This window comes from Astyanax mexicanus, chromosome 12, assembly GCF_023375975.1.
Source record: "Astyanax mexicanus isolate ESR-SI-001 chromosome 12, AstMex3_surface, whole genome shotgun sequence".
NCBI lineage: Eukaryota > Metazoa > Chordata > Actinopteri > Characiformes > Acestrorhamphidae > Astyanax > Astyanax mexicanus.
Window position 1 is genome coordinate 44,752,537 of NC_064419.1, and position 14,281 is coordinate 44,766,817.

The following is a 14,281-nucleotide window of genomic DNA, read 5'->3' on the forward strand; positions in this document are numbered from 1 at the left end:
CTGTACAAAATATAACCTTATTAGAAATAATTTCACCCCAAAAACTTAGAAATACCCACCCAAACCTAAAAACCCTGAGTGAATGTGAATTGGCAAAAATATTTCTTGGTGAAGGAAAAACAGCACCTCTTGCGGCTAAATATGTGGCAACTTTTCACCGCCTGAAGGACAGTGAGTAACTCCCCTAATAAACAACTGTTAATATTATTATACTTGATCATTATAATCACTATAATTTTTCTATTATTATTATTATTATTATTATTATTGTTGTTTTTACTATTATCGTCATTGTTATTATTATTATTATTATTATTATTGTGATTCTATTATTATTATTATTATTTCTTTAATTAATTGATCGTTGTTTCACTATAGGTTCGGTTTTGATATTTGTGTGCTTTGGCAACATTGTTTTTTTTTTAAACAGTCATGCTAATAAAGCCCATTTGAATTGAATTGAATTGAGAGAGAGAAAGACAGAGGGAGAGAGAGAGAGAAGCACAGAAAGAGAGACACAGACAGAGAGAGAGACCGAGAGAGGCAGACAGACAGTGTGGGAGAGATGCAGATGAACAGAGAGAGAGAAAGACAGAGAAGACAGACAGAGGCAGATGGACCGAGAGAGAGAACAAGAAAGACAGAGCGAGACTCAGACAGAGAGAAAGACAAAGGGGGAGAGAGAGAGAAGGAGAGAGAGAGACTGAGAGAAAGACAGAGCAAAGAAAGAAAAAGAGGCAGATGGACAGTAAGGGAGAGATGCAGATGGACAGAGAGAGAGACTGTCTCTCTCGGTCTTTCTTTTGCTGTCTTTCTCAGAGACTAAGAGGTAGAGACGGAGACAGTGAGAGAGAGACAGGGAGGCAGACGGACAGAGAGGGAGAGATGCAAATGGACAGAGAGAGAGACTGAGAAAGACGGAGTGAAGGAAATAGACAGACACAGACAGTGAGGGAGAGATGCAAATGGACAGAGAGAGAGAAGGAGAAAAACCAAGAGACAGAGACTAAGGAAGAGAAAGAGAGAGAGAGGCTACAAGACTGAGCAAGACAAACAGTGAGTGAGAGAGAGAGACAAAAGGAGAGATACAGAGAGAGAGGGAGATCAGTGGTGCTATTCTCTTGTATTAGAATGGAAAGTTTTGTTTGGTGCAGCGGTGGTTCAGAAAGCCTGTCAGAGTATATTAGCAGTGTCTGCGTGTGATTGGGGAGCCGGGTGGGCTTTCGTGCTTTTGGCAGGTTCTGATTGGTGGAATGTTTAGCTTGTGTTCCTCACTGCCCTATGGTTAGGGGTTTGGCATGGGATGCTCCCTGAGAGCAGGTTTCCTGGGGAACGGTTGGGTTTGGAGGTGCTGCTGTTCTGGAGTCAGGGCTCAGTGGTTTATATGTGAGCAGGTTTGCTTTAGGGGGGGGGATCTGTGTGTTTTTGTGAGAGTGTGTGTGAGTGTGAGTGTGTGTGAGAGTGTGTGTGAATGAGCTGGTTGTTTCTGCAGGAGGCGGAGTCTGGAGAAATGATGTAAGAGTCAGTGTAGGCAGAAACACCCTCCTCTTTGTTTATTATAAAGAAAAGTAGTAGGAACTGAAGGTTGGTGCCAAATTAAGCACAGGCACTTTCCTGTGCACTGTGTCAGCACTAAACTCAACCGTATCCTCATTCGAGCACAGTGACACTGTGCTGCCGTCTGGTGGTGGAAAATTGCTAGTTGCTAACAGTCTAGTCTGAATTAGGTGAGGTGAGGATCATATTAATAATAATAATAATAATAAGAAGAAGAAAAAAATCTGCATAGTAAAAGTGGTAGTAATTAGTTTAGTAATTAGTCTAATATTGTATTAGTAGTGGCAAAAATTGGGTTCCTCTGACAGAGTCTTGGTTCCTCCTAAGGTTTCTTGCTCTTACTGTAAGGGAGTGTTTTTTTTGTCATTGTTGTCTCCACAATAATTGCCATCTCTGTGGTGCTGTTCATAAGAGGCGTGGACCTGTTTTTCTCTGTAAAGCTGTTTTGTGACAAAAAGCTGCTTTTGTGGTAAAAAGTCCTATACAAATAAAATTGAATTGAAGTATTAACAATAGTAATAATAAAACAGCACAAAACGTAAAGAACTGTGAGTTATGGTAGATTATTTCTTTGTTTCAGTAATTTTTATACTGTTGGAAAGTTTGTTATTTTTTCTTTAAATAAAGCCAATGCAAAACAGCTTATTTCACTGTTGCTATTAATGCTTTTTTTTTGGGGACTTTTTGGAACCCTCACTCAGGTCCTCCAGTATATCCAAACTGAAGACTAAGTTCCATATGAAGGAGACCTAAAAGGACACTGGGCTGAGAATTTAGCATCTCAAGAAGACAACACCCGAAAAATTGTAAAATAAGCTGTTTGGCATTGGCTCATTTTAAGGGAAATTAACAAGCTTTCCAGTGGTATAAAAATTATTGCCGAACAACAAAGTTATAAAAAAGAAATAATCTGCCAGTCATGCAGCCTTCTTCTTTCTCGTCTTTTTCATTCTTTTTGCCTCTTTGTCTTCGCCTTCTTCATTTTAATTTAGCAATTCTTGATCATCAAACACCAAGCGAGTCATTGTCATTGTCAGGCACAAATGCATGGTACTTAATTAGGGGTGGGCGATATGGCTCTAAAATAATATCACGATATTTCAGGGTATTTTTGCGATAACAATATACTTGGCGATATAGGAAAATTAAAATAATTCATTCATTTCAGGAATATAGTATAATAGTATAACAGTATAATCATAATGTGGCAAAATAAATAATATAGCATAAAATAATATAATGCAGCAAATAATATTGCAGAATATTTAGTTCATGCATATAAACTGCAAACTAAAACAATTATACAATAAATACACTTATTATTTCACAGTAAATAATAGACTACTTTTTAAGACAGAACATCTCTATTATCACGATATGGATTTTTAATATCATGATATTTCTGTGTCACGATATATTGTATACGATATAATATTGCCCACCCCTAGTACTTATAATGTGGCTCCATTTAAAAGGCAAATTAAAAGCCTTTCAGACAATAATTTATCGCCAAGATGCATTGTTACAGCATAGAAGTGATGTACCAAACATGATAAATAATTGTGACTAATTAAGATAATTAGCAAATTGGTTAAATACTAAATACTTTTGTGAAATAATTTCATCTAATGGATTGAAATACGCTACCCTTTAGCCAAAATCCTGTGGGCAACATGGTTAGAAAACACCTAGAATACCATAACAACCACCTAGCAACACTTAACAGACACCCGGGATAACATAGTGACCAGTGGGAACCATGTTAGCCAGGGGTGTTTTTTGTTGGGGGCCAGAAGGAGAAATATATTTGAAGTCACGGGCCACAGACTCTGTAATAAAACAAATAATGAAATATACCACTTTAAATAATACTTTTTTTCCTGATTATTTCATTTACACACCATTTTACTTGACTTACTATCTTTATCTTTGACAGTGTTGTGTAAACTAAGATTTTTCAAATTGATGTTTAATTTCATGATGTCTCTTAATATTAAACTCCTTAATTACGGCAACTTTTAGACTCTTTGGCCTGTTTTTCTGCGCCGGAAAAGCGCACTTTCTCTGCTTTTAGACTTTTTGGCCCGTTTTTCTGCACTAGAAATGCGCACCCTCTCCGCTTTTAGACTCTTTGGCCCGTTTTTCTGTGCTAGAAATGCGCACCCTCTCCGCTTTTAGACTCTTTGGCCCGTTTTTCTGCGCTACAACTGAGCACTCTCTCCGCTTTTAGACTCTGTGGCCCGTTTCTGACACCTAGCGTTCAAACTTTGAATCTCACATTATAAAATCCTGCTTAACAGCGGGCCAACTTTCATTCTATTTCTAAAGTACCTCGTGGGCCGCTCCAAAAAAGGAAACGGGCCGCAATGGCCCACGGGCCGTAGTTTGGACACCCCTGAAGTTAGCTGTAAAACAATTCAACAATCCTGCTTTCTTTTCAGGAAATTTCACATTTCTTGATGATTATGAAGATAACCCATATCATCATACACTCATGTATTAAATTGAAGGTAATGTACAAATTAAATGTGTTTATTCACCTCTTTCTTCCACCCTTCCACAGGACCAATCAGCAGTATCCTGGTCAACAAGTATGGCAGTCGACCAATCATGATGATCGGAGGCTGTCTGGCTGGAACAGGATTGGTTGCCGCGTCCTTCTGTAACACAGTGCAGGGGCTGTACTTCTGCGTGGGAGTGATCGGAGGTGAGCCGGCCTGGATTCACTCCAGACACGGTGTAATAATGCTAATTATATAAAGTGTGATTATGATCTAAATTTATCCAACTTTTGTGATGATTACTTCAGAATGACATCCATTGAATAATGATAATTTAACCAGACAACAACTAACAGCACATAGAATCACAATGGTTTGTGGAATGGAAAGTAAATACACTGACCAAAAAGATAAAGAAGTTAATCGTTAGAATAGAATTAAGCTTTATATTTGTGAATATAATGATATATTAAAGTGAAAGGATACATTTATTGGGGAAAACTGCACTGTATTAGAAAGGAGGCTCTAGTTTACACCCTGTTGGAGCCGCTAGTCTGGATACAAGATAAGATGAGAGACATTGGTTGAGTATAGAGTGTTCTACAGGTTCTGTATGGATCCTGCAGCACATTAACCTACATACGTTGCTGCAGCTGGGCCTGTAGATCCTGTAGATCCCGCTCTATACTCATTGGTTGTTTAATATATGAATGGTGATAAATCTAGAGACTGGACAGACAAAAAAAAACATACTAAACCCATACATCACCCAGAAGGGATGGACGATATGGCCTTAAAATAATATCACGATGTTTCATGGTATCTTCACAATTATGATACTCTTGACAATATGAAAAAACACTGAATTAAAACAAATATTTCAAGAAAACACTACTGCAACAAAATGAAGTAAATTTGATTAATTTTATTATATTTTATATGTTATATTTTTACACTGTTCTCATTTCCCATTATATATCGTCTAAAAAAAATAAATAAAAAAAAGTAGTACCCCGATGTGATAATTTGGGGTGGGTGATATGCCAGGATATTTTGGTGTATAATATTGTTTGAAGAATGTTTATTATAGCATATGATACGATATGGCACACCCCTATCACACAGGGCCCCTCCCATTCTATTCTTTTTTTTTTTTTTTTTTTTTTAATCATTTTTCTAATTTTGAGCTGAGGGTAGAGTCAGCTAAAAAGGGGGTTTAGTTACCCTTTAAGATCCTTTATAAAGGAAAGAGGGGAAGTACAATTTAAACCATCTTGTTTCAAGAAAACCTATTTTTTTTTAGCAATCGGGTGCATAAATTATTTTGTCAGTGAGTGTATAATTAAGTATTATGGAAAATTAGCAGAATGTAGTGCCAGTATTTGTATTGTAAATTATGTAATCTTTTTTTTTTTTTTTTTGTAACTGTCTTCAATAATCACCATTAACTCTCTCTTTCGTCTCCTCTCCTAGGTCTGGGATTGGCTTTCAATTTGAATCCAGCCCTGACGATGATCGGCAAGTACTTCTACAAGCGGCGCCCAATCGCTAACGGCATTGCGATGGCAGGCAGCCCAGTGTTTCTCTCCACTCTCGCTCCCCTCAACAGCTGGCTCTACGACCAGTTTGGCTGGAGGGGGAGCTTCTTGATCCTGGGCGGTGCTTTGCTCAACTGCTGCGTGGCTGGTTCCTTAATGCGACCCATCGGACCCAAACCGCAGCCGCCCAGACCCGAGGTGAAGGAGGACGGTGGTCCCAAAGTGCAGGAGGAGAAAACGGTGATGCAGACCATCAACAGCTTCATTGACCTGACGCTCTTTTTGCACCGCGGCTTCCTGCTCTACCTCCTGGGCAACGTCATCATGTTCTTCGGCCTGTTCGCCCCGCTCGTGTTCCTCAGCAATTACGCTAAGAGCATGCACATTTCCAAAGAGAAAGCTGCCTTCCTGCTCTCCATCCTGGCCTTCACCGACATGATCGCACGGCCCTCCATGGGGCTGTTGGCCAACACGAAGTGGGTCAGGCCGAGGATACAGTATTTCTTCGCTGCTTCGGTGCTCTATAACGGAGTTTGCCATTTGTTGGCGCCGCTCTCGGTGGACTACGTAGGGTTTGCGGTGTACGCCGTGTTTTTCGGGGTGGCGTTCGGCTGGCTGAGCTCCGTTCTCTTCGAGACGCTGATGGACCTGGTGGGAGCGCAGAGGTTCTCCAGTGCTGTCGGACTAGTCACCATTGTGGAGTGTGCACCTGTGCTGCTTGGACCACCACTACTGGGTACGTACACTAATGCACAAGTACAAGGATTTCAACAATTCCACAAACTGACCAACATCTAAACTAACAAATACAAACATGGCATCGGCCTCTAACTTAGTCTGTCTATACAAAACTTAGTGCTGGGTGGTATACCACGGGGGGAACTAGAACCTAGAGCTGGGCAATTAATCGATTTTATCGATTAATTTGAATTTACAGTTAAGGACGATGTGTTTTTTATGAAAATCCGTTTTCTCTGATTTGTAATTCTCACCACCGACGCTCCCCTGAGCTTAGCCCCACCCCTCTCTCCCTCCCTCCCGCACGCCATGTCACTCACCTCGTCCACAGTGTCTCCCTCTTTGTAAAAAGCTATTCAACAATTTGTCTATAATGGGTTTGAAAATAAAGAAAACTTAAGAAAGCTAAAAAAAAAAAAATAATAAAAAACTGCTCTTATAATAACATTTAACAACACTGCAAAAAACTGATTTATGTAATTTACGTAAAAATAAAGTTATTTTGAGACGTGGCTGCCTATTTAAAAAGCAACAGAAGTTGTTCATTTGTTGGCGTTCATTTGTATAATTTCTAACATTTAAAGTGTTTTTTACTCACTTTTTTCTCTCTCACAATGTTAATCCTTTACAGCTTCACAAACCTGTATTATGCAAATTAGGTGATGATGTCATTTAGCGACTTTTAGGAGATTTTAGTAGGGAAAAAAAAAATCTATTTAAATCGAAAATCCATCTTTCTGCCTTGCAGTGCTGTTAGCCAATCAGAGGCAATATGTTTGCATAATTGAATATTCATGAGCAAGAGCAAGAGCTTCAATCCTATCATTTCTCTCTGCCCACTCCTCAACCAGACTAAAGCGTTATACTGGATCACCTGAGCTTTTTTTTTTTTTTTTTTTTTTTCCTCCTCCTTCTCCTCTCCTTCACAAAAATCAGCTCACATGGCATTTATTCATACTGCAGACCACAACTAGACATTTTAAAATGAATGAAAAATAATGCAATGAGACCTTTTAAATGTCAGAATTGGTTATCCTAACTCTATTCTCATGCTGTGTATGATTTTGTGATTTATGTGTAAAATATCGAAAATGGCTTAATATATATATATATATATATATATATTTTTTTTTTTTTTTCCTCTCTTTGCAGGTGCATTAAACGATTGGTACCACGACTACAAATACACCTACCAGGGCTGCGGCATCGTCCTGGTCATAGCCAGCGCCTTCCTGTTCGTGGGAATGGGGATCAACTACCGGCTGCTGGATCGAGAGCGGCGGGAGGAGGAGAGGAAAGCAGGGCTGGAAGGAAGAGACGAGGAGACCAACCTAGACAATGCCATCAAGGAGAAGGAGAAGGACGCCGAGAACGACGTGTCCACTCCTCTCACGCAGGCGGACGTGTCCAAAATGGACGAGGACTCTGTATAACGCGCCCTAATGAGTGCACACTCGAGTTCACGCTCTCAGCTACCTGGCAACCAGTGTTCCAGCAGCGTCTTCCAGCAGACCGCAGTGCGCAATAAATACGAACAAATGAGGAACAGACTTTTTTATTTTAGCTAAATGTGTAAAAATAAAAGGAAAAGCCACCCTGGAACAAAACACAGACACACAACGGCAAACCTACAAACATTATTCTGTTGTTTTTATGTAGTCATTCACTTTTACAGGCCCTGATTTCAGTTCTTGTCGTTCGTACGATGAGTTTATTATAGATCGTAGATTATTCCATACTTCGTATTCTCTGCTTGACTTGACTGAGGTACTGAATTAATGAGTTACCATGTTTTTTTAATGCAGTACAATAGCACAACGTTCACAGTTGCTGTTGCTCTTGCCCTTTTTTGAGCCATTCTATACGAAATCTATGAAACGGTACCGGCTGGAGACGTCTGGAGCTCGGTCTGAAGCACAGTACAGGTTATATGACTTCTTCTGTCTGTTCTTTTTCTTTAAATTCTCGGGTGTGCTTGGATGGATACCTCCTCAGTGCGATGCAGGTGGATTTAGGCTTTTTTATTATTATAATTTAAGTTTTTTTTTTTTTCTCATAGAGGTAATTGGTCCAGCATAATTTCATTTGAACCCCTCTTAGACTCTGTAACCCACACTACTTCACTTTTGTACATAAAATACTCTCACAAATTACAATAAAATAGCATTTGATAACAATTTGATAGGCCTTAAGATAGAGCCCTGGGGTACTCCACAAGATGTTAATAGTTAATAGTTAAATCCAACTGTTACAAAAACTAAAGGCCCTTTCACAGGGAGAAAGATTTGATTGAAAATGGAACAAAAATCTGATTCAATCTTCAATATTCTATATTATTGTTTATCTAGTGAAAGCGTCACACCAATTCTGATGCAGTTTTTTATTTTTATTGATTGTATTTGATTTGTTTCTGCATCTACACAGTGCTAGAAACTACTACATAGCTCCCATAAATGCTCTCTGTTTCTCTGCCCTCTCTTTTTTTATGTCACTCATTAGCAAGGGAAGCTAACGTTATAGTTCAGACCTCTCTGTGGAACATGATCATACAAGGATGCACCAAAACAGACCTTAAGGTCCCTGTAATGCACAGCCTTTCAGCATTGCTGTACCTTTTTGTATATTTTTAATTCTCTGTGTTGTTACCTCTTTATATTAGCTTTTGTTTTCTACTCTGAACAATAAAAAGCAGCATCACAGTCAGAGAAACATCATTAATACATGTGTTTGTTTTGCGAAACTTTATGTGCGTCTCTTTTGATCCATTAAAATCAAACTCCTTGTGAAAGGGCCCTAATTGACAACAGTTTATGCATGAGTTTTAATAACTGCATAATAATGAACATTGAGTTCAGTTGGTTAACAATCGTTATGGTCACAATTAGCATTAATTTAATCAGCCCTACAATAGAGCCCTGGGGCACTCCACAAGATGTTAAATGCTAAATAAAACTTTTAAACCAGCTAATTCACAACAATTTATGCATTCGGTTTAATAACTGAATAATAAACCTTGAGTTTAGTTGGTTAACAGTCATTAATGTCACAATTAACATGAATTTAATTGGCCCTATAATACAGCCCTGGGGGACTCCCCAATATGTTAAATACAACTTTTAAACCAGATAATTCACAACAATTTATGCATGAGGTTTAACACCTGTTAACTAACTGAAACTAAGGTTTATTATTCAATCGTTATGGTCACAATTAACATGAATTTAACTGGCCCTACAATAAAGCCCTGGGGGATTCCACAATATTTTAAATGTTAAATCAAACTTTAAAAGCAGCTAATTCACAGCAATTTATGCATGACATTTAATAACTGAATAATAAACCTTTAGTTCAATTGGTTAACAATGGTTACTACTACAATTAAAATCTTTTTAAGTGTTCCTACAACAGAGCCCTGGGGGACTCCACAAGATGTTAAATGCTAAATAAAACTTTTAAACCAGCTGATTGACAACAGTTTGTGCATTTGGTTTAATAATTGAATAATGAACCTTAAGTTTAGTGGGTTAACAATCGTTAATCTCACGATTAACATCAAGTTAAGTGACCCTACAATAGAGCCCTGGGGGATTCCACAATATGTTAAATTTTAAATCAAACTTCTTAACCAGATAATTCACAACAATTTATGCATGAAGTTTAACAACTGTTAACTAACTGAAGCCAAGTATTATTATTTATTCATTAATGTCACAATTAGCATCTATTTAATTGACCCTACAACAGAGCCCTGGGGGACTCCACAAGATGGTAAATGTTAAATCAAACTTTTAAAGCAGCTAATTTGCAACAGTTTATGCTTGAGGTTTAATAACTGAAAATGAAACCTTAAGTTTAGTTGGTTAACAATAATCAATGTCACAATTAGCGTTAATTTAACTGGCCCTACAATAGAGCCCTGGGGGACTCCACAAAATGTTAAATCAAACTGTGAAACCAGCTAATTCACAGAAATGTATATATGCGGTTTAATAACTGTTAACCAACTGTGAACTTAAGGTTTATTATTGACCCTACAATAGAGCCCTGGGGGACTCCACAGTATGTTAAATGTTAAATAGTCAAAACAATTTATGCATTAGGTTTAATAACTGAATAATAGATAATAAAAGGAGCTTCAGGGGGTTAACTGTGTGTGATTAGGCATATTTAATTTTTAAAGTATTTAGTGTATATAGAGTATTTTCTCTTTTTACTGTTCAGTAATGCTCTTGACTCCCGTGCACAATCACATCGGTGAAATCTATTGGCTGCCAGCTCTCTGAGACGGTGCCAAACGCCACATTTCCAGCGTAATACTTCATAACTTCATGTTATAGGATTTGGAATAGTTTAACATGAATAGTTTGAGAATTTTTCTGTTTAAGGCTGCATAGATTTAGATATGAATTGTTTTTTTCTTGTCTGTGTTTTCATGAGTATGTTCGATTTTGTTCTGTGTTCAGTCAGTGAGGCTGTAATTCCTCTATGTGCCTTCTGATGTGGTGCCTTCAACTTTAAGCTTGGTGAAATTAAATAAGTCCACAGCCTATTAAAAAAAAACACTTTTATTTTTAACCCTTTCTACACGTTGCTATGCCTAGCTGAGAGATCCTTGGCGTTAATGTAGTTTAATTTTTTTTTTCTTTTGTAAATTTTAACAATTGTACCATATTTTAGATTAGGAATATATGCACAGATATATATTGCCATGAATTTAGGCCATGGGATAATATAAACTGAATTAAAATCTGAAATAAAATCAGAATGGGAGAATTGGATGTGGATGATTGGACGATAAAGTCTAGGCCTGCATATATATATATATATATATATATATATATATATATATATATATATATATATATATATATATATATATATATATATATGACTCTATCTAGTATTGTATGTTGGGTCATCTGGCACCACAACCAAGAATACAGCTTACAGTTATTTTTGTAATCCGCGTATGAGTATATAATATGAGTATTCGATATTCGTGTTCAGTCAGTTGGTTCAAGAACCCTTTAGTGTTTTGTTAATGTTGATATTACACATTGCGCATTGTGTTCTCCGAATATCAGTATACTGTAGGTTTAATTGTGTCTCCAGGTATGAGATTCTGCAGTTTTACAGATGGAAGGCATCATCATTATTGGGATATTAATGTCTGTATATTGTACATTATCACATCCCCACATCCCCCACATCTACCAGTGCCCTGTTTTTTTATTCTCAAAAATGCGAATATCATTAAAAAGTTACTTTATTTCAGTAAATCATTTCAAAATGTGAAACTCATATTATTATATAGATGTATTACACACAGTGATCTATTTTAAGCGTTTATTTAATTTATTATTGATTATTATAGATAACAGCCAGTGGGCAGTGTGCCAAGTCCTGCTGGAAAATGAAATCCGCAACTCCGTAAAGGTTTTCAGCAGAGGAAAGCATGAACCATCACTGATTGGTTGAAGAAACTTCACACTAGACCTCGAGCAGTTTGGACTGTGTGTCTCTCCACTCTTCCTCCAGACTCTGCTCCCTTGATTTCCTTTAAATGAAATGTAAAAGTTACTGATGATCAGTGATGGTTTGGATGTGCAACATCTGCTGGTGTTGATCCACTGTGTTTTATTATCAAGACTTAAGTCAGTGCAGTTTTGTTTTCCCACAAAATCTTACAGCACTTCATACTTCTTCCCTCTGCTGACAACTTTCTTTTATGGAGATGCAGATTTCATTTTCCAGCAGGATTTGGCACACTGCCCACACTGCCAAAAGTACCAATTGGTCTTATATAATATTCTAATTTTTCTATGACGCTGATTTTTGGGTTTTTATTGGCTGTAAGCCATAATCATTAACTATGTTGATGTTTGAGTTTCACATTTTGGATTGTATTACTGGGATCCACTAGTATATTTAGAACCCAATGAAAATATATATGTAGTTTAGACTCATTAAAATGGTCATGCCAATATGGTCATAAACAACAGGGCACCAATGTGTCTACTTCTAGATCACAACTAGATGCACCTCCAGCATTTCTTCATTCCAGACTTAAACAGCTGTATCTCACAGATTTATTCAGTGTCCAGCTTTAGAGCGTTTTAATCATTGGCCTTAGGTGCGCACACTTTAGAGTTTATAGAGGTGGTTTTATTATTTGGAGATAAAGGTGTGTAATACTGTAATACTGTAGAGAACTGGAGGGGAGGGGCATTCCACTGGAGCTGGATGTGTGTGAAGACACTCAGTAGAGGTACAGTAATGCAGGAGGTATTTAGTGTGTTTGGAGAGACACTCCATCATACAGACTTCTTTTGGTACTTTTGGTTTAGAATGTTTTTTTTTTTGGGGGGGGGGGTGGAAAGGAGGGGGTGGGGGTCTAGTTTTTAATTTTTTTTTGATGGATTACCGGTAAGTGAAGTGTTGGGTGCGATTATATATATTTTGTATGTCTGATGTTTCTGAGTAGTTGATCAATAAACTGTTTTTAAAAGTATAAACTGAAGTCCATTTCTTAATGTAATAAACCAAATTTATTACCAATCAATCAATCAATCAATCAACCTTTATTTAAACTCTGAGTACATTGAGGGTGGCCCTCATTTACAACGCAGCCGAGCAATTGCATAGGGAAGGGATTGACAGAAATAACAACAGCAAAAAAAAGTAGGTAGAATAAAATAAGTAATTAAAAAAAGCATAAAAAACAGCATTATAATAAGGTATACGAATTATATAAAAAAATAAGAGGACAATTAAAATAAATAAGATATAAAACAAATAAGGTAAAAATAATAATTTAAGAGTAGAAATCATAAAATCATAGGTAAAAAAAAAGGTAAAAGAACTAATAGGGGTGGGTAATATTATATCGTATACAATATATCGTGACACAGAAGTATCATGATATTAAAAATCCATATCGTGATAATAGGGCTGTTCTGTCTTAAAAGTAGTCTATTATTTACTGTGAAGCTTTAGGTGTATTTATTGTATAATTGTTTTAGTTTGCAGTTTATATGCATGAAAATATTCTGCAATATTTTATTATTTCATGCTATATTATTTATTTTGCCACATTATGATTATACTGTTATACTATTATACTATATTCCTGAAATCAATAAATAATGTTTCTGTAAGTATAAATACCCTGAAATATCGTGATATTATTTTAGAGCCATATCGCCCACCCCTAAGAACTTATAAAAATTCAACTGCAGATGAAAAAATAAAAAACTAAATACATATAATAGTAAAATATAAGCAAGCAATAACTAATAATAAATTTACCATTAGAAAATAAGTAAAACTGCAATTAAAATTGCAAACAATTAAATACAATTTGGAAAAGTTAAAAGGTAAAAAAAAAAAAAGTTTTTTTTGACAGGGTCTTAATTTCCTGGTGAGAATGTCTAATTTCACTGTTACTTTAATAGAAAAATGAATGAAGACATGAAGAAATGTGTGCCCTGTGCCTGCCCTGCACTCTCTCGCAATGTAATTCTTTTTCACCATCACTAGATGAGGCTACAGCAGCAGTAATAAGTATTGTACTTGGACTTACAGGTGGAATCTAATAGTAGTAGTCAAACTAAAAAACATATATGATTAATATACAGTACTAGTGAAAAAAAATTGCACACACCTTTATTATGTGTTTTTCATTATTATTATTATTATTATTATTATTATTATTATTATTATTATTATTAAGTGTTCTGCATTGCAGATTAATACTAAAACATTAAATTATTTAGTAAAAAAAAGTGTTTTATATTTTCCATTCTTCAAATGACCACCTCTTGCTTAGACAGTTACATCTTGGCTGGATTTTCTCAGTCAGATTTATTTAGCTTTCAGTTAACAGCTGTGCTGAACTTATCAAGAGTTACGTTCTTGAATAACTTTGAAAGTTTTCTCAAGTGCAGT

At 36.5% G+C, this 14,281-nt stretch overlaps 1 protein-coding gene and 1 long non-coding RNA gene across 3 annotated transcripts in view; both read left to right on the forward strand.

Moving 5' to 3' along the window:
- Window positions 1–9,794, forward strand: part of slc16a1b (solute carrier family 16 member 1b) — a 65,433-nt gene extending 55,639 nt beyond the window's left edge. For both annotated transcript variants that reach the window (XM_007236383.4, XM_007236384.4), the window contains exons 3-5: window positions 4,121–4,264; window positions 5,532–6,332; window positions 7,487–9,794. In XM_007236383.4, coding sequence (XP_007236445.3) covers window positions 4,121–4,264; window positions 5,532–6,332; window positions 7,487–7,767 — 1,226 coding nt within the window. In that variant the 3' untranslated portion in view covers window positions 7,768–9,794. The remainder of the gene's footprint in view (window positions 1–4,120; window positions 4,265–5,531; window positions 6,333–7,486) is intronic.
- Window positions 1–14,281, forward strand: part of LOC125806157 (uncharacterized) — a 437,736-nt gene that overhangs the window by 123,682 nt on the left and 299,773 nt on the right. The gene's annotated exons all lie outside the window — the stretch shown is intronic.